Source organism: Terrapene carolina, unplaced genomic scaffold (genome assembly GCF_002925995.2).
Source record: "Terrapene carolina triunguis isolate 2854851 unplaced genomic scaffold, T_m_triunguis-2.0 Scaffold629, whole genome shotgun sequence".
NCBI classification, from domain to species: Eukaryota; Metazoa; Chordata; order Testudines; family Emydidae; genus Terrapene; species Terrapene triunguis.
In genome coordinates this window covers 18207103-18228121 of record NW_020664980.1, presented here as the reverse complement: position 1 = coordinate 18228121, position 21019 = coordinate 18207103, and the positions used below count along the sequence as shown (strand labels likewise).

General features: G+C 46.4%; 1 protein-coding gene across 5 annotated transcripts in view; it reads left to right on the top strand.

Annotated features, from left to right (window-relative positions):
* Positions 1-737: 737 nt before the first annotated feature.
* Positions 738-21019, top strand: part of EBF1 (EBF transcription factor 1) — a 318757-nt gene continuing 298475 nt past the window's right edge. For 4 of the 5 annotated variants that reach the window (XM_026659369.2, XM_026659368.2, XM_026659367.2 and 1 more), the window contains exons 1-5: positions 738-957; positions 2728-2884; positions 3316-3379; positions 4008-4063; positions 15074-15147. In XM_026659369.2, coding sequence (XP_026515154.1) covers positions 824-957; positions 2728-2884; positions 3316-3379; positions 4008-4063; positions 15074-15147 — 485 coding nt within the window. In that variant the 5' untranslated portion in view covers positions 738-823. Of the gene's footprint in view, positions 958-2137; positions 2222-2727; positions 2885-3315; positions 3380-4007; positions 4064-15073; positions 15148-21019 lie in introns of those variants that run through there. The other variant, XM_029913400.1, reaches the window with a different exon arrangement.

Here is a 21019-nt window from a genome sequence, read left to right as displayed (position 1 = left end):
TCGCCCCGCCCCGCCCTGCTCCGGGGAGGCGGGGAGATGCTAATGAGGGGGGCGTCCCCCAGCGCCGCGGGCCATTAGCAGGCGCGTAGCGCGGGTGGCGGGGGGGAGGGGGCGCGGCGACAAGATGCAAATGAGCGGGCGGGGCCGGGCGGCGGGGCCCCGCCCCCTGCCCGCTGGGGCTGGTGCGCTCCTGGTTAGCTGCGGGGCTAGTCAGCGCGGATTCCATAGGGAGCGCCCGCAAATCACTCCTGGTTGAGCAGGGCCGGGAGGGAGGGAGGGAGGGGGGGAGGCGAGAGGCTCTCCATCCACCCAGGCGGCTGTCCCTCTCTCTTTCCCCGCCTGCGCCTGGCTCCAGCCGCCCGCTCCCTGCGCTGCGAGAGGAGGGCGCAGCGCCCCCGGGCTGGGCGGAAAGCGCAGAAGAGAGAGCGAGGACGCGGGGAGGGGGGGAGAGAAAACTTGCCTCCCTTGTCACTGGAAAATGACACTTGGTGTAGCCCAGCCTGCGGCAGCGTCGCTTGATCCTATTGTTTCCTAAAGGGCCACCCCGGCTCCTTCCGTCTCCTGCCAGCCCAGGGGGTGTCCTGCCAAAAGAGCGACTTTCCCCGGCTCCTGCGAGCGCTACACCCCACACCCGCCGCCCGCCCCGGGGGCTGCTGGCCGGGGGCGCTTCGCTTCGGATGCGGCGGTAAATGTGTGTGGCCGCGTCCGCTCTGACTCCAGCCCGCCGCCGCCGAGCGCAACAATTCGCACCCGCCTCCGCTGCCCGGCCACCTCCTCGCCGCTGCTCCCGTCTGCGCTCAGGCGGGCGGGGATTGTCTCCTTCATGTTTGGGATCCAGGAAAGCATTCAGCGCAGTGGCAGCAGCATGAAGGAAGAGCCCCTGGGCGCGGGCATGAACGCGGTCAGGACCTGGATGCAGGGAGCCGGCGTCCTGGATGCGAACACAGCCGCGCAGAGGTAGGTAGGCTGGCGCCGCGCAGCATCAATTGCTTTCACTTCCCCTCTCCGTGCTGCCGGGGGGCCGAGTCCGGAGAGCCCAGGCAGCGCCAACACCGCGCAAAGATGCACCTTGGGGTTGTGCAAGAGGCGGTGGGTTTTACGGAGATGTCACCGGGAGAAATTTATTCCCCCGGTCTTCCCAGAATCACTTTTTGGGGGTTTTGTTTTTGGCAAGAAGCGGTGAGTTTTACATAGATGTGTTCGGGAGATATTTACTCCTACGGTCTTCCCAGAATCACTTTTTTTTTTTTTTTGCAAGAAGCGGTGAGTTTTCCATAGATGGATCCAGTACATATTTATCCCTATTGTCCTCCCAGAGTCACTTGGTTGGCAAGAAGCGGTGAGTTTTCCAGAGCTGTATCAAAAATACACTTCCTGCCCATGACTTGCATCTCGCTTATACTTACGTGTGTGCAAAATACACCGATTCTATATGACGATATTGCCCGCCCAGGGTCACTTTTCCGAAAGAAGCCCTGGGTTTTGCGAGGCTGTAGTCGGTGTCTATTTATTTCTGTTTGCCCCTCAATAGCACTTCCCCCCCTCCCCCAAGAAGCGGTGAGTTTTGCAAAGATGTATTCAAAATATGTCTCCTCCTTATCCCCACGGGGATCACCTTTACAAAACCCAGCCAGTGAGTTGAGCAAAGCTTTGTCCAGGATATATTTAATTCCAGTCATCCCTCTAGAAACCCAACCCCCCTCCATTTTTTTTTGGAAGAAGCAGTGTCTTTTGCAAAGCTGCCTCCGCGATATCTTTAATGCTTATCATTCCCTCTCCTACCACCGCCACACAAAGTGATGTGAATATGGAGCTTGAACCGGCGAGACAGCATCAGCTAACAAGTTTAATGTTGACATCTTCTGGTATATTTCACATCGTCTCCCACCCCCCTCCCTTTGGAGCCCTGTAAGGAAGGGAAAGTTCTGCAGGGAAAACCCAAATGCTGGAATCCGTAAAGTTTTCTACTCAGGCAGCTTTGGGGTGTTTACCATGACTCAAAAGCCGGGGGGGGGGAGCGGAAGGGGGAGCGCTTATTGCTCAAGCTGAAGCAGAAGGCACATGGTCGATTTACTGACAGCTCTGACTAGAGTTTGGGAAATGGCAAAACAACCCCACTTTGCAGTAAAAAGTTAAAGATTGCTGTTCTCATCTGCACGGCAGTTAGCTTCATATAGATGGGGGGGAATTATTATGCATCTCGAGGGCGGGATGAGATTTTGTAAGTTGAATGGATACATTTCTCTCCTTGGATGCCTGGGTTTTGGGGGGGATCACACCCCCATCTCCATCTCGAAATCAGGCAGCGATGAACTTCGCTTCCCTAGGCTACTTTGCCGACTGGCTTCTCGTTCGCAATTGGGGCTTGACATTTGCACCCAGAACGACCAGGGATGGCTCAGGGGCAGCACAACCTGGCTCCAGGCTCCGTTATTTTTGACAAGTAGGGACCTTCCCACCCACAGATCCTGCTGCGAAGCTGGGGTGCCGCCCCCCCAAGAACAGAAATAGGGACGGGGGGGGCTTCACCTGCAGTGCAGGCTTGTTCTGAGAGCCCCCCCCAGCTTTCATGGCCCCCACAGCTGCCCGCTGCTGCTCTGGGCTGGGGAAGGGCGCAGAGCCCGCGGGGAGCTGCTTTGGGGTCCCCCTGGCTGGTGCTGGGCGGGGATAGGGGTCCTGAATGGGGCGCTGTCCTCGGTCTCGCTAACCCGGTCTTTTTGGCCGCAGCGGAGTGGGGCTGGCCCGGGCTCACTTCGAGAAGCAGCCCCCCTCCAACCTGAGGAAATCCAACTTCTTCCACTTCGTCCTGGCGCTGTACGACAGGCAGGGGCAGCCGGTGGAGATCGAGCGCACTGCCTTCGTGGGCTTCGTGGAGAAGGAGAAAGTAAGTGGCCCACGAGGCGTGGCTGCTCCCTCTGGCTCCTGCCCGGCCCGGGCCTCTCCGCTCCCCCTTGCTGCCCGCGCACGGAGCCCTCTGCACCGCCGGTGCGCCCCGGGGGCTCTGCTTTCCAGCCCCCCGTGGGGATGGGTCAGAATCGCTCCCCTGCCCGCTCCATCAGCCCCCCTTTGGGGGCTCTGACAACTTCCAGCCCCCAGCTCGCCCCAGCTCGCCCTGGCCCGGGGAAGGTGCCGGTTCGGGGGGTCTGTCCCCCCAGGCCGCGCTCCCGGTTTGCATTCGGGGCTCCGCCAAGCTCCCTGGCTGGCGGGTGGAGGGAAAGGGGGGTACACCCCGAGCTGGGCGCGCCGGAGTTTGCAAGCGGTGCGGGCGATCGGGGAGGTTTTAACACTGGCTCTGTGTGTCTCCCTCCAACGCAGGAAGCCAACAGCGAAAAGACCAATAACGGGATCCATTACCGGCTGCAACTCCTCTACAGCAACGGTGAGCCGCCCGCCCGGGGCCGACCCTACCCGCCCGGCCAGCGCGTCCCCTGCCCCGCTGCCCGCCAGTCCCGGGCCCGGCCCGCCTGGGAGGCTGGCGCTGGGGTTGGAGCAGGCCAGGCGGGGCCCTGCGGGAACAGACGGACCCACCGACTGCAAAGCGACACGAAATAACCTCCCCCTGCGCCCCGGCTCTCCACGCGCGTGGCCGGCGGGTTCAGACCCACGCTGCCTTCCTCCCCAGCGGAGAATTGTTTCCTCGTGTCCCATTTCCCGGCCCCCCCTCCCCAAAAAGTGATTGAAGCCCCCCTCCACCCCGCAAAGCAAACAAGGCGCGTGTGAAGCTTTCCGTGGGGGGCATTTTAGCACCGTCTCCCTTTCCCACGGACATCCCACGCGAGAAGGGGGAAGCACGTCTTCCTGGCGGGTGGATTTCTCTGGCCCCCGTCTGTTTGGCGTGGGGCGCTTTGGAAGGAGATCGCTTCGGGCTCCTTCCCCCCTCGCGGCCAGGCAGGCTGCACCGGGCCGATGCCGCTCCGCTCCCCAAAGCCCCCCGGGGGCGCCGGGGGAATGCACCGACCTCCAGCAACTTGTTCCCCCCCCCCCCCTTTTTGTTTGTTTGTTTGAAGGGATAAGAACCGAGCAGGATTTCTACGTCCGCTTAATCGACTCCATGACCAAACAAGTAAGTGATGGGCGCCTGCCTTCATTGCTTCTTACTCGCCCTCCATCCCCGCATCGCAGCGTGCGCGGGGCGCGGCCCTGGGGCTGGCCTGGCTGGTGCGGGGCAGTGCGGGAGCCCAGCCCGGCTCCTTCTGCAAGGGGGTCGGGCCGGGGCGAGAGATCCCCTCGGAGCCTTTTACACCAAGCCCCCAAGGGAGGGTCTGGGGGCACCAGCCCCTGCCCCCGCAGCCCGACTGCAGCGCCCCCAAACCAGCCCCCTTTAGCGGCCACTCTGGCGAGTGAAAGAGCTTTGCGACTTCCAGGGCTGTTAGCTGCAGCCGTCCTGCTCCGGGGACCAGCCGGCAGCTCTTCCCAGCTCCCCTCCTGAAACCCGCTTCAGCCAGCGGCCCCTCTGTGACACCGAGCCGGCCAGGGACACGGGCAATCGCAAACAACGCCACCGAAGCGATAAACCCCCCGCGCAGAGCGCAGAGCCCTGACCGGGGGTGCAAGCAGCAGCTTCTCTCGGTGCAAGGGTGGCTGGGAGGGGAACCTGGTCCCGAAAAGCGCCCCAGACCCTGGGTGTTGCATTGGCTAGGATCGAGCCGGTGCTCCTAAACTGGGGGGTTAAAGGTGCAGAAACAGCCCTGCTTTGAGCTTCCTAATAGCCAAGCGCCAGTGTATATCCAGACTGAGTTCTGGCTCGGAAGAAACATTTATGAACAGAGACAGGATTAAAAAAAAAAAAGGGACGTTTTTCCGTAGCTTTACAAATAAAGACGTAGAGCTCCACATTCCCTAAAGGGTTTTCGATCCCCGGGTTTTTGCTTTAATGATGAGAATGAAAAGAAATAAGCAAACAAACAGATAAGCACAAAACACCAGCCAGGCACCGTAGCAAATATTTATCCTTTGTTTATTTGCAATTACTTTGTTAGTTGTTTTAAAGGGACAGTGATTCAATCACGAGTGGTTTTCATTGTGCAAACAGCCACTGAAAATATGCATGCAGGACAAGTCATTGTTTTATCCATTTTACAGTCAAAGATAACTGTAGTTTTTAGTTATAGTACAGCCAGCTTGAAAAAAAAATGATTGAAACTAATTTTAAACATGGCATTGAGTTTCCAAAACAGGAATTAAGTGTGTATATACACACAAAAACACACAATTGTATTTGTGTGTGTATGTATATATATAGAACCAGTATTTTTGTGTAATAATTTTTTGGAAAAAAAAACCACCAGATATTTTTCCAAAATAATTAGCATTCTGAAGATTCTAGTATTCTATCCTGTTAATTTTAAAGAGCATTTATATGTTATAATAAATTTCCATTTAAATACATTTAAACATCTTCCCCCTCCCCTGGAATTTGCATCTTTTTAATCAGTTAGTGGACTTTTTCCAATTCTAATGCTATAGAAAAAAAATTCTGTTTGTGTATTATTTACAAAAGCAAATTAAAATATTAAATGTCTTACACAGAAGAAAAAATGTCAGTTCCTGTATGTTCAAAATGCTGTCATCTGCTGAGACACTCTTCCTGTGGCTTGTAGTTTGGTTCTTTTTTGACACCAAAATGTAAAGTTCCATGTGCTAAGTTTGTTTTAGAAAACTGTTTTTGATGCTCTCAAAACATCTTTTCCTGCCATTGAAGACTGTCTTAAAAAAAAAAAAAAAAAAAGAAACTTGAAGTAATAATAATAAAAAAAAAAAAAAAAAAGAGGAAACTTGGAGTAATTATAATATACAATTCAACCATGCATCTGATCTGTGTTAAATATACACTTCTAAAACATAGACCAGAGACTGTATGAATTAAAACAGCAACAACATACCCTTTAACAACACATCTTGGAAAGTATTTCCTGTGTCATTCATATTTTTCAGGCACAGATCGGTTAGTTCATGTTTAAAGTAACAAAATCCCTTCTGATACATCAGCTATTTTTTGGTAGTTGTTTTGGATCCCATGTATTGCATTGTAGACCATACAAAAAGCATTATCAATAAATATAATCTGTAAACAGCTTTCATATCATTACAGAAATGCAAAGCGATTTTTTCCCTCTGTATGCAACTCAGTTGAAAACAGATCTTTTAATTTATGTAGAGAAACGGATTCAAAATATTATTTTTTTAACAAAGGCATCTTGCATATGAGCAGTCCATCCTAAGGCACTGTTTGACCTCTTGCTCTCTCATTATTATCAAGTCATCAAGGGTCTTTTGGAGAGAGAGAGAGAGAGAGAGAGATACAGTTTATTTGTAAAACATAATAATGCAGATATAAAACACATTTACAATTAAGGGAAATTCTCTGTCTGCTTTTAATTAGTTTTCATGTATACATCTAGTGCAAAATATCTACTTTATTTTATTTGGGAACGCACAGTAGAGTTGATGAAGACAGTATTTAAAATAACTATCTGAATTCGGACTAAGAAAACAGTGAAATAAAGGGTATTTGTAGGAGAAAACTAATTGGCTTTCGTGCTAGGTATTTGTAGGGGGAAACTCATTTGCTTTCCTATTAGCTGCATGAAAGTCCTTTATGTAGACATATTTATCATTTTTTAAACAAAACATCTGAATGATCATGTCATAATTGTGGCATGTCCTAATATTTATTTCTGAACAGTAAATATGCTTGTTTATTCTTTATTCAGAGTGCAATTGTTCAGAGATTTGGTAGCTTTTATTGCAGTCAATAAAATACTCATTAGACAGCAAAGTACAGCATATGACACAGATTTACCCAAATATGACTATATCATTTATATTTTAGCCACAGTGAATTATATAGGGGATTCTCAAGTAACTTTCAAAACATAAAACTGTAATTAAATATTACAAACTCTGTCTGAAATTTCTCCATTTTTAAATGAAAGTTAAATATATATTGTCAGCCTACTCAGAGGTGTAGTATTCTAATACAGGAAGCGCAGAACAAATTGGATAATGAAACGATTACTTTAAAATGAGGCTGTTGCAGGAGCATACATGTTTTAGCTGGCAACAGTCTTTTTGGTGCTCCTAGATGCATCCCTACACACACACACACACACACACACACACACACACACACACACACACACTCAGTAGTTGTGAATGCCTGGACTGAAATTACAGCTACTCTGAGATTTCTGGTGACAACTTAGAAATCCCACAAAAGCAAAGCTTTGAGTGGGTTAGGTCCCCAGAATATATAGTAAAATATCCTCAGATTTTTGTCAAAATTTATATAATTGATTTGATTAATGTACATTCTTGATGTCACAGCCGTAAATTGCAAATTTTATATAACTGTGAATTGTGAAGGAGTTTTACGTTCAGGAAATCAAAACCATGATCTCTCTCGATATAACACATTTCTCATAATTTTAGCAAAAGCTTTACATGAATGGTTATTTTGTATTATAATAGCATTTAGACACCACCTACTGAAATAGGGCCCCATTAGGCTAGGTGCTGTAAGACCCACAGAATAACAGAGAGTCCTGGTCCCGTATGGGTATGTCTACACTCCAGCTGGGAGCGAGATGGCCAGCATGGCTAGCAGGGCTTGAGCCAGCACACTCCAAATAGCTGTGTGGACACTGCGGCTCAGGCAGCAGCTTGGTTTCTCAAGCCTGCCCAGTCCCCTGGGTCTAAGCTCGGCTGACTAGCCCAAGGCTCTGCCGCAGATGCAATGTCCACACTGCTAATTTTAGTGTGTTTTAGTGCAAGCCCTGCTACCATGAGACTGTCTACCTGCGCTGGGGGGCTTGCTCCCAGCTGGAGTGCAGACATACCTGGAGTTCATGGTCTAAACAGATCAGGCCACGCTAGTATTTCTTGAGTGGCTGAATGTTCAACTAACCCACAAACGGACAAAGCTCTATCGCGTCCATGGCATGGTAATTCACAGTTCGTGGGGTGTGGATGTATTCTCTGTCATCTATGATATTCTAGGGGACATAGGACTGGACCCTGCTAGCACTGAATTCATTGAGAATTTCGACACTGACTGCAATGTGAGGTGGATCTGGCCCCTTGGGCATGTGTCCACGCCGAAATCGGAGCCTGCTGTCTTGCACATCTCAAACTGGAGTGGCTCCCATGGCAGTTTTATATAGGCAAGGAATATAGAATTGGGCTCAAAATGTGTAGTATCATGCTATACCCAGGCTAATGCGTGGCCTTTGGTGGTTTCACCAAAGAAGTGGTGGTATGACATGCTAATTTCAACCCTTTGAGGTGACTGCGATGTTTATAAAATGCATCAATCATTTCTAAATTGTAACTACTAGATACAAATAATTAATTATAGGGGGAAATTATTTTTCTAAGGGTAAAAGCATTAAATGTTAATATTGTCTTAATTAAATGTTCTTTTATGTTATCTCAGCACCTCATTTGACATCAGTATCACATTCCTACTGCCTTCAGAGCCCTGTAGGATCCCAAACTTTATAGCTTTTGCTTTCAGTAAACCAGCAGCTCCTACTGCAGTAGGTCTGCTGCTAACAACGATGCATTTTGAATTTGTCTGCGATATGTGAAATGTATCCACTCCAATAAAACTGGCGCTTTCAGACAAGGCTGAGGATCTAGATATGTAAATGCCCCCAGTCCTTCAATTGAGTGTTCATAAAGTTTTAATATTTCAGTATTAGGAAATATGTAGGAATTTAAATAGTAAATACTTTACCTATCCCCTTCTCTTTTTTTCATCCATTCATGTACATAGAGATCTGGTGAACAGAACTCAGGCTAAGGCGTCCTAGTATTTCAAGTCATGTGTGATACCTCTAGTCCACTATCCAGAGTCCTACTGAGTCAAAATCCTTCATTCAGCCTTACACACTTTGTTTAGGGTTTGATTTTTTTCAGTACTTTAAACTCAAGTTGCAAGTGCATTTGTCTGTTGATTGCCCTATTGCATCTTGCCGTGCATGCAGATATTTGATCAGCTCTCCATTCAGTGCCTCGCCTGACTCTTCATTGGCAACCACGTATTTGTGTAAAGAAAATGTTATCAATAAGTTCAGAAAAGACTCAGTAGAATATCAGATATTCAGCAGAAACATGAAACAAAACAAAGCCAGGGAAAGTTTACATTGTGCCAGATTTTCGCAGCTTTCTTGTTCCTTTGGTAACATGTCAAAAGCGCAGGTGATTTTAATTTTCTTGTACAGAGAGGAATGAAGAAGTTTGGAATTTGCATGCATGATCAGGACCTGTGTTTGGGAAAATGTAAACTCATCACAGTGGAAAATGTGTTGTTTGGAGTCTGGGGGTGAAAACAAAGCTGAGGATTTTGGAGAGACTGCTCAAGCCAGATGGCCTAGTGCATTCCCAGTCTGGCAGCCCAACTGCTGCCTCCTGTGTAATATACAGCCATTTGTTCGGGGATATTTACGCTAGAGCTGTTTCCATGTGAATGTTTGAAAAGCATTAAAAATGAACATATTAGGAGAGAGAAATGTATTTAATTCGTATGAATAAGTTACTAAGCTGGCTGGCGTATCAGAGCCGTAGAGAGATTGGACAAAATAATTAGATATTAGTGAATTCTATTTAGAGCTTTATAGAAAGAATTAAACCCACTCTCTTTGATACCCAATGCTGCATTACTGATGCAGGCTAAATCCCTATTGGAATCATTGGGAATTTTGCCTGGGTAAGGAGTGCAGGATTAGGTCATTAATGGTTAATCAATCATTCCAAGTCAAAATAATGTATTGCACTGTTATAGCTGACAGCATTTTATATATAGGTGATATAGCTATAACTCTTTCTGGGTGAAGTCCTGGCCCCACTGAAGTCAATTGCAAAACTGCCATTGATTTAAATGGGGTCAGGATTTTATCCTCTCTATATGTATACATATCGTTTTATATATATCTCTGTTTATATCAGCAAAGATCCTTTTAGTCCCATCTTTAAGAAGCTTGTTTTTCATTCTCCTTTATTTCGATTAATGAGATATTTTGTTTCGTGAAACATAAATGAAGCATTTAACGGTGCATGGCTTTCGATGCATGTGCTCTCTCTCTTTTGTAAATCAAGGCTATGACATAACCAACTAATATACTCAACATGATCTCATTCCTTCAGGATTGTTTCTAATCCAGTTCTGAAAACAGGACTGCTTGACTGGTAAATTGACACTGGGAGCCATGTTTCGCCCTCAGTTATACTGGCATAAATCTGGATTATCCTGGAGTAGCAGAGGGCAGAATCTAGCTCTGTATCTTTCCAGTTTATACACCAGTTATTTCATGGCTTGATCCGGCAGTCTTTACTCAGGCAAAAACTCCCATTGATTTAGCTGAGGATTAGACACTTAATTTGATATTTCCCTTTTTCATGTACTCGGTGTCACTGAAAAAGTGAAGTCCAGGAATGACTGTAGTGTGCCCAGTTTAGTAATTTTCATATTCTGGAAACAAGTGTTTTACAGCTGATACTTTTTCATATTCTGTTTCATTTCACTGGAAATCAGTATCTGGCACTATTGTATTAGGGGCCAATCTTGCAAACTCTTTTCTATGAGTAGGTCTTACTCAGTGGACTTCTTGCATGATGATTACTTACAGGCGTAAGGTTTTACAAAACGGAAGGTGAATTTTAAGGCAAACATTTAACATAAAGTCACGCAGAAGGAAGAAGAACCTCTTCTAAAGTGTCTTCCCACTGTAGGAAATAAATTGTGTTTAAACCACAGTAGAAGTAAACAAAAAGGAAAAACAAAATATATAATTGGGTATTTCCTTTGGCTTTCTTTTGCCATGTGATTCTGATGTGTATTTGCAAACTTATTTTTAGCCCCACACTTGCCCCACCCTACCCCACCCCCTGCCCCTGTGATCTAACTTTGTACACCGTAACTTTCACTTTAACTCTTTGTTTAATGCGATAGCTGTTTGGGGGCATGATTACGACTGTGCCAGAGCTCTGCTGAATCCTGGTACGATGACCCAATCCAAAGCTCAGACTTCACAAATTAATATTCAAATATGTTGGAAAATGAAGATAGTTTTGGTGAAAGAATGCCTTTATTTAATTTAACAGTGACATTTTTCACAGCAGCACCATTTTAGCCTCTTCCTGTAAAGTAATCTGTGCTTGTGGCAGCTGTAAAGATCTGAAACTTTAGCAGTTCCTGTTTCCTTTCCAAAACAAATTGTAGAAATAATTTTTTATAACAGCACAGTTTGAGAGCGAATAGAATAACGATAAAGCCAATAGACATATCAGCTGATCATTTTATTTTGTCGGGCTGCTGAATGTGTGCTTCATGTAAATGAACGGTTGTGTTCACACACCCTTTTGCATAAAAGAAATTGGGAAATATAGTATGGGAGGGTGAGTTTGGGGCAGCCTGCTAGGAAAATAACTTTCTGATCAAGCAAGGAGCAGACTGAGCTCTAGAGATGTGTATACGTTATTTTGGGAAGTTACAATATGTATAGATTCAGTAACAATAGTCAAGTGCAAACAAAGCAAAAAACGAACCTTTAACGTACTGGAAGGCTAAAGAACGTCATGCACCCAGGCAGAGGATCACTGACGATAAACACAACAGACAAGGTGATTAGGTACCATATTGTTGACTCTGTGTGTTCATTATTGCTGTTTAGTTGGGTTATTTAAGTGGGTACCTGGAGGTTAAGTAAACATAGCGGCAGGAAGAAAGAAGGGAGAGGGAGAAAAGGAAAAGAGGAAATTAAATTGACTTGTTCTCATTTGTAGTTTCTGGCAGACCTAATCCTGCTCCCATTGACTTCAGTGGGCACAAGATCGGCTCATATTAGGTGAACCATATTTTAAAATAGCAGGGCTTAAACATAATGGGTCAAACCCTGCATAGTGGGTCAAATCCTTATTCAGGCAAAATTCTCACTGGGTCATATTGTGCCAAGGATTATTACACAGAACGTAGTGGAGAACTCTGCATGATAAAGAATGGCACGACCATTGATTTCAGCTGGCATTTTGCCCAGCTAAGGGTGTCAGGAATGGTCTGGTGTTTCTCCAGTCAGTGACTTGATTTGGGGGTAACTTTTTCTTTATCCTAGGTTAGCAGCCAAATTCCGCCCGGAACCCCTCCACAGATTGTCTGGCTCATTTGTTTGTTTCCCTTTTGCTCTCCAGATTCCCATTTGACACATAAAATAAAAATAGAGCTCTTCTGTTGCCCAGTGGGCGCAGGCTCTCACCACAAGTTTTCATTATAATTGGTTCATGGAAATTACTTTTTAAAAAGCCCTCTTGGTTTGACTGGCGGGGTAATCCACCTGCCCAGTTGACTGAGCTCCACCATGTCTGGGTTCGCTCCATTGCACGTGGCAATCCAGCTCTTCCAGTGTGTCTTTCAAGCCACCTGTTGCTGTCCTGCAGGCTGATTGGAAACTAAGGGCCCAATCCTGCCAGGTGCTGAGTGACTCCTGTGGGGTGGGGCCTTGACTTCAGCGGGTGTTGAACTCTCTCAGCAGTCGGACTTGTGGGACCAGACTAAGGTGCCCAGTTCTGAATGGCAACAACAGCAGCAGCCTTGACTGGAGTGAGCTGGGATTGGAGACCCGGGATGAACTGCCCCACCCATTAGACTGACCCCCAATGGAGTGCTGGGAAATCCAGTACCTTATGTCCTTTGTTTTATCCTAACAGCAAAAACCTACTGGTGGTTGCTTTGGGGAGACACACACTAACATTGGAGTCATGCAGTGAAAATGACCATGGATCCTGTGCAAGGATAATACTGACCAATCCCTGATATTATGTGTGGTATTGCTAAATCATATTATAATGCACATTGTTAATATTACGTATTATTGCTGTAAACCATGTTTAAAAAATCAGCTCATGGTACCTAAGATTCATGACTCTGTATAGGAAAAACACGTATTGATTTCAGTGGGAGATATTTTTGAATGCAAACCAGTCTATCATCATCTTTTTTTACCATATATTAATTTGTTACTTATTATTGTTTTCCATATTTCCATTTTAATTTTAACTTGTAACATAAGAGACTTTTTTATTTACAATAACTAGTTTATTGCTGGTTTTAGGGACTTCATCATATTCAGCTTAGTTGTATTTTCTTTAAATATAGTTTTACTGGATCAGAAATATATGGGAACACGTTTTGTGCTAAGCAAACCTCGCCCCCCTCCAAGCATTATATCTGAGGCCTTAGTAGCTGAATCAACTAGTGATGTAAAGGTTCCCTTGGTTATCTTATGTTATACTGCAATAATAAAAGTAAAGGTTACTGAGCAATGGGAAAACATTTCCTAAGGGCGTATTAAATCCTCCGGCAGGGTCACTGGGAACGGACTCCATGCTGTCCACCTCACAAAATTTCCTTCTAATGCTCCCCTCCATGGGATGGTGTTTACTGGCTTGTGGAGGAAGAGGAAGACATGAACCTTCAAAGCACCAAAGCCCTGGGATCTTACTGCCTTATGTGAATTGCAGTAGTGCTTATAGGCCAGAGCAGACTTCATGGCCTCATGTGCTAGGCCCTGTACAAACACCTCCAGTCGCTGCCCCGACGCGCTTGCATTCTAAATAGATGAGACAGACAGAATGGGGGAGGGCATAGGTCTCCTCACTCCCAGTGTAGTGCCCTACCCACTAGACAACACTGCTATGCCCGAGGAACTGTGACTCCAAGCCTGTGACTCCTGGGCTGCTGTAAACTGGGCTGGGCCCTCCATTGTGTTCTCCAGCTCCCCTATGGCAAGGTGGCTTTGTGCTGCCACTGCCCGTCCCGGCTGCTCCTCATTTCTTTTCCCAGGGCAGAGGGCAGTGCCGACTGGAAATTAGTGCTGCTTCTTGCCCACTTGGGCGCCACAGAGCTTCAGCCCCACCGTGCAGCTGCCCTGGTACGTCTTCTCTGGGCTCCGGGGAAGGGCAGACCCCCTGGGGGTGGGTTGTTGGGACTTGGTGACATTTCCCAAAGCGCCTAAGTGACTTAGGAGCCTAAATCCTATTAGAAGGGACGTGGGTGCTTTTGAAAACGTAACCCGGCACCTCTGTGCATTCTGGTTGACTCCCCTCCCAGGGGACCGGTGCCCGGGGCATTGCTGGCAATGTGCGGGGCTGTACTGTGGCAGGGTGACATTGTGGTATGGGACTGACCTAGTTTAAATGTTTTCTAGGGCAAAACAATAGCGATAGATCATCCTTTCTTGCTACCCGCAGCAAATGCAGTTATGCTGCCGCTCTATGCATACCTATCACTGCTAAGCAGGTAGGAACACTTTCTAAATCAGCTGTGAGCAGCTTTATTCCCTTAGCCTGGCATGTAATGCCAGTCCATTTACAATACACCCTTTAACCGAGTGCCATTTGGGTGTATATTGCAGGGGCAGACCCTATTTTTGATGTGACTGTATAGTATTCCCAGTGTTTTTGCAAATAATAAGGATTTTCCTCCTAACTCAGCTAAGATCATGTATCCATCCCTGTTTGTTTTATTCTCACCCACTTCCCAGTGGTCTTTGCATTCAGAGCGCCTGATTCTCATCTCATTTATACCACTGTAAATCAACCGAGCACTGTGGGTGGGAGTGGAGAATCCATCAGACCCGAACTTTTCTGGTAGCTAGTAGTAAAGTGCACAGGCGGTACAACAGACTTGCTTTTGGAATTAAAAATACATGAGCTGTTTTTTTGATTTAAAAAAAAAGGAAAGAATAGGCCCCGAAGTATGCTAAGCCCTTCTGGGTTTTAATGGTATTAGGTCTATATTTTATTCTGAATTGAAAGGAAAATTGTGGTTGTCTTGACTACTAAAAAAGCCCGTCCTACACACTGCTCTGAAGATGTGCATAATGTATTGGTTGAAATGGGAGAGGAAGGAAACTAACTCTAGTCAAGTACAAATCTTGAAAGCAGTCTTTACGGTGACGCAGTCTGTTTAAGCATGCCATCCAGCCCGCAACAATCGTTAAGCATTCAGTTATTGTGATGCATTTTATTTTCTCCAAACTCAGTTTGGCGTGAAGCTAAAAATGTATTTTGTTTCTAGGCGATAGTGTACGAAGGCCAAGACAAGAACCCAGAAATGTGCAGAGTTCTTCTCACACATGAAATAATGTGCAGGTAAGAAAGACCCTGTTTCCAGTTAATTAGCAAGGAGAAGATGAATTTGTCTCTCAAAATCTAGGTTGGACCTGGAGCTATTTTAGGACTTAAATGTATCTTTCTTGCATTAAACAATCCCAAAATAACAGAGTTCTGCTCATGTAATTAGCAGCAAAGTCTCAGTCATCATACCAGTTTTCAATTATTTATAAAGGTTTGTCCTTAGCAGTTGGCTACTGGTTTGCATTTAGACACCTTAGCATTAATGGGCCCAGAATATGTTTCCTCACCAAAAATAATAAAATAAACGGCAATCTTGCTAGCTGTAATTATCTACCCTCACAACCATAGCTGCGCTAATAAAATGACAAAGCATTCTGTTGATGGCCCAGGTGGCTTTAATTCAGCCGGGTTCAGACTTGAAATTTATAGCTCTCTCGTCTTCCACTTAACGCAAACCTTCCTTGCAGTTTGTCTTTATTGGGGCTGCGCTTGTCAGTATGGGTTAGAGTTGGTTAGCCCCCTGTTCAACTAGCAACATCAAAACACAGGAGAGTTTTCTTGGTGATCTCCTAACTTACCCCAGTGCAGGTCTGCTCTCTTTTATAGGAAGTTTCTCCCCCCCTCCCCCTCCAGCATGCCTTTCTGGGGCTGGCCCTTTAAATTTGGCAGAGCCAAGCAGCTACTTTCCCTAAGGTGGCCATTTTAAAACTGGTGCCTGCCCCTGTCTCTTTTCTAGCTGGTAAGAATGCTTAACTCCTGTTTTCTCTGTCTTATTGCTAAGGAGATCTTTCCACAGAGTCCTTAGAACACGCTCATGACCCTGACTCTGCAATCCCAGGGAAGTTAGCGGGTGTTTTGCCTGCTTGAAGAGTGCAGGAGTTACACAGTAGACAGTAGCAATGCCGAAAAGAATGAATTCTCCAGTGGGACACAGGGAATCTTGGCATGAGTTAGGAGCAGTCATTTGAATGTGTGAAAAACGCATGCTTAGTACTTGCATGCATGGTGGCCTTTAAAAATATTTACTAAACAGTAGCAGTTTGGCCCAAATCCTGATGCCTGCTCCTGAGTGAATGAGCTTTGCCCCGGCTTTCCCTGTGGATCGGAGAGTGCCTGGGCAAAGTCTCCAGGCGGATTCTCATCCACCAGAGCTTGCCTCTTGGGTGGGTTTGGCCCATTGATCTGCACTGTTGCTGAGCCACTGGCTTCATCCGCAACCCCAGCTCTCTCGAGACGCAGTGTTCTGCCCCTGGCAGTACCACATGGGGTAAGTGGATTAGGCCCTTTGCATGGCCAGTCTTTGGCTGGGACCTGCAGCCCTTTTAGTAGGATTTGGCCCTTTAGCTTGCAGCTCATTTTTTGCTAAAATACACGTTTTCCAAGTACGTTTAGATAATCAGTTGCAGCATGGAATGATTAGGCAAACTAAGGTCTGCAAGAGGTGCCTGGTGCTGCAGTTGGGATTTTGCTTTACTATGGAGTCCCAGCCCCTTCTTTGTTCACAGATGGAAGCAGAGTCACGTCAGTAGCTCAGGGATCACCCTACAATACGTGGGCCCTGTTTGCACTGCTTGCTGTCTGGAGACCCAACAATGAACTGTACATACTGAATAAGGCCCCTGAGCTGCACAAGCGTCACTTTTCGCACATAAATAATCCTAGAACAACAATGGCACTGGTCACTTGATTGAAATTAAACACCCGCTGAAGTGTCTGGAGGGTCAGTGCCCATATTTGCTGCTGTTACTGGATAATGGGCTGATTAGTTCTTAAATTCCAGGCTCTTTGGGCAGGGGTTGTCTGCCTCTATGTCTGTGTGTACACCTGATTAGGGCCTCTGGGTGGTACCACAATACAAATAATAATCATTCTACGTCGAGGACCTGACCATGCTGCTGTTGAAGACAATAGCTTGACTCCCCTTAACTTCCACTGGAGCAGAAGCAAATCCCCATTCTAAACCCGGTAGAGTGTGGCTTCATTTTCTGCAGAGCCAGTGCCAGCAGAAATCTCACTCAATGCTCTTTGAAAGACCCCCAAGAGCTCTGTGTAGTGCGAAAGCTTGTCTCTTTCACCCACAGAAGTTGCTCCAGTAAAAGATACTCCCTCACCCACCTTGTCTCTCTTTGAAAGAGTAGGAATTATAGAGACTTTGATGCATTAATTTTCCTATATGTACTTTTTTTAAAAATTGGAGAATATACACACGGCGAGATTTCAGCCAACGGACCAACACATATTGACATCTAAGATTTACACTCATGTCAATATATTTTGACCGAGATAAAATGTATTCTATTATTGGAATGCTGAAAAATATGACATTCAAATGCAGTCTTCCCTTCTATGAATGCAGTTTATGCTAGTTCCTAAAATTCATTGGCTCAAGCTCTTTATTATGATTATGTTCCTTTACCCCTAGTTGCTTTCTGTGTTTTATCACAAACACAAAGTATGGGGTAGAAAAAAAATTCTCAGACCATTGCAGGCAAACGTTGCATGCCTGATAGGGAAAAACCAAATTCAAATTTTATACTGCAAATGTTAGAGATTACGATTTTCCTGGCAGCCTATAGATTTGTAAGGGGTGCTGTTTGTTTACCAGGCTGCTTGACCCTATTACACAAATCTGTCATCTATTGTGTTGCTAACACTCCTTTAAATTGCAAATCTGATGCTCTTTAGGGGACTCGAGGAAAAAACCATCTCTCTCCACACCATTCTATTTCTCTTGATTTTTTGCCTGTTGTAAGTGGAAGTTGGGTTGTGCTGAATTTGCACCAGGGGTGCAAATGCAGCCTCAATTATAAGCATAAAATTAGAGTCTGTTCCCCATTAATCAGCCTAGCTAATTGCTATGCACTCCCATTAGCCATATGGTGTGAAAGACAGCTTGCTCTCCCTAAGATGAAATTTCTTCATTTCAGACATGAAATAGTGAGGGCTCTGTATTTTAAAATAGCTTGTTTTAGATATTTAATTCCTAAACAACTTTCTGCAGTGCTTTCTATCAAGACTAACTGCACAATAAAACTTTGCATTTATGTGACAAAAGCTGTTTATTTATAGTCTACTAAAACTATGGGGTGGATAAGACCAAGAATTCAAATGTACAGGAGAGACCCTTGACTATTGTAGAAAAAAGTGAGTGAGTTACATTTCAGATGTTTGTTTATCTGTAGGGATTTCATTGTTCTTTGCAGATTACAAAATAAGGCTGTTCTTTTGGCTGACATGTTAATGGTTGAGAAGAATTCATTGACTCAATGGAATTTATTATTGTTATAGGCAGCGCAGGTAGGGACGCCGATAGTTAGAATTGCCTGACACTTTCCTTTGTAAAACCCTGTTTTCAGTTGCTTATAACTTTGGTAAAGTTGATTACCATTCAGGCTGAAATTCCCTATGCATGGTGAATGGCTAAGGCTGTATTTTTGGGAAAGTTTAAGCTAATATGGCTCTGCCATTTCCAAGAATGAAGTTAGGGAAAATATGTTGTTTGGCCATGTTAAAAAAATTACAACTGTTGTGCTGAGAAACTCTACCATCTCCATGCCGTGGAGCAGGGACTTGAAATTAGGCAGCACGGTTGCCTTGATGTCAGACAGCTGCCTTGTGCCATCCCCATGAAAATCCACCCATATTTGGCTAAGTTATCAGCCTCTTGAAAAAACGCAGTTTGCACATGCTCAGTAGAGACTTGTTGAAGTTTGGCATCTAAATCTCGGAAGATGCCATCTGCACTGAGCATGCTCCAGCCCCTCACAGTTCCCCCACCACAGCCCGGCTGCAGCTCTGCTCCCATCCCCGGTCGCGGCCCCGGCCCAGACCCACCTCCAGGTGTGGCCCAAGCCTCTGCCCCCTTGCCTCTGTCTGCGTCCCCCATCCCTGAGCTGCGGCCCCAATCCTGGCCCCAGCTCCGGGAGGGGTGAGGGGGCATGGAGAGGTTTGGGGACGCTGCTCCAAAACAACTGAGCGTGCTTCTGCGTGAGAATGCATGGGTTGAGTGGGACTTTGCCTGCAGTTGCTCCTTCTAGCTGCCAGGGGCAACCATGGTACTGAGTTCCAGGACTGAGAGAAGGGGGAGTGTCTGTCCTGTGCTCTCAGTAGAAAACCCACCGCCCCACCTCGCCAGAACCTGGAATTGAATCCATTATTCCTGAGTCTCAACGTTGTATTGCTGTGAATCCCACTGCCAAAGTGTCTGTCTCCATCTCCCTCTAGTGGCAAGTCTAATCTGAAGATAACAGCCTTCTACTGCTACTAGTTTTTCTGTTAGCTCAAGGGGTGGTGGACTGTGTTGTGGATCTAAGGATCCTCACCCTGCTGATGGCCCATGTCAGGGTTTCACGTGAGACATTTTTGTTTTTAAATTTTTAAACTTTGTTTAAAAAAAAAAAGAAAAGGAAATCCATCCTGTGCCGTGAATGAGGCAGTTCACTCTGGCTAAAGTGGTGGTTGTGATTTGGCTGTATTGGCCTAACTAGAGAACATCTGCCTGCTCTACTGTTGTTAATTATTATTATCAATAAAAACCCATTGTTCTAGTGCAGTCCATGTACGCAGCGGTTTGCACACAAGGGATAAGCCGTGTTCAGGGCTCCCTAGTGCTAAATCTAAGGGCTGGATTGCACGGGGGGTGATGTGGAGACGCCCACCTGACTCCAGAAGAGCCAATGAGCAGGATTGTGCTTTGGGAGCTCTCCTGCTTGCAAGGGCAGTGCAGAAAGCACCCATCCTAACCGTGTAGCCTGCTGTTCCCTTCCCCCACCTCCCCAGCCCTTTCCATGGGCAGGTGCAGAGTGGGGAAGGAGGCCAAGACCCTGCCTCCTCCCCATCCCCTTTAGGGACATGGGCAGCCCCTAGGAACCATAGAGGGACTAGTCCTTGTGCTCCCAAGTGCAGGGACTGTGATGCCAAGAGGCCCTGCCATGGTGTGTGCAAGGGGAGGAGGCTCCCTGTATGATGCTCCCTTCCCCTTCCAACCGCACAATGGCCAGTCACGGCCTGGCCCTAGGCAAGGCGAACATCATCGATGATGTTGGCCAACAGCTCAAGGGAGGGAGCATATAGGTGGTTGGTGTGAAGAAGGCAGGAAGGATTGCTGGAGGAAGTAGGCTATAAGGAGGGGAGAAATGGTACTTGGTGGATGGGAAGCAGGAGGCTGATCTGGACGTGAAGAGAGCAGCATCTGTCTGATATAGGGAAGGAAGAGAAAGCAAAAGGAGCAGGAAGAGCTCGATGAGAAGGGTACATTAGCATACTCCCTTTTTCCTGTATTCAGGTCAGATTTGGTTGGGAGCCTCTTAGGGGCTTCTCTTTTAATGCATGTTAAATCAGAGAGAGATGCAACCATCAGACTCTGGGTACCACTTCAGAACGGGCACCGGCGTTCTTGCACGGTGTTGAGTTTACACGTGCCCAAGTATGCCAGCACTATCGAGACGCATCATGCAAGCTGCCTGGCCAGTGTCCCATATGGACCTCCTCGAGAGGTCAGCGGGGGGAGAGTTGAACCTCCATGCACAATATGTTTCTTCTTGGTTCTTCATAAGAAAAGCGTGTTTTAAAAGTGACCCACAAGGGAGGAAAAAATTGAGATTGTGCCCGTTCCCCGCATTCATTATGGTTATAAAGAAAAGTTTTTCCTTTCTTTTTTAAAAACAACAACAACCCTTTTGTACTTTTTAACTTTAGAAGCATCAAGAATGTCAAGTCTCACCTTCCCTGTTTTAACCAGAGGATTTCTTGGAGGACTCAGCTCCCAGTACTCTTCTCTTTCTCGGTTCTTCGCTGAAGGGATGAGGGAGGTGGATATTTAGCACAGACAGTTGTCATCCCAAGTGTTAATTAGCTATTAACAAAACCCAGCGCGTTTGAATCAGAC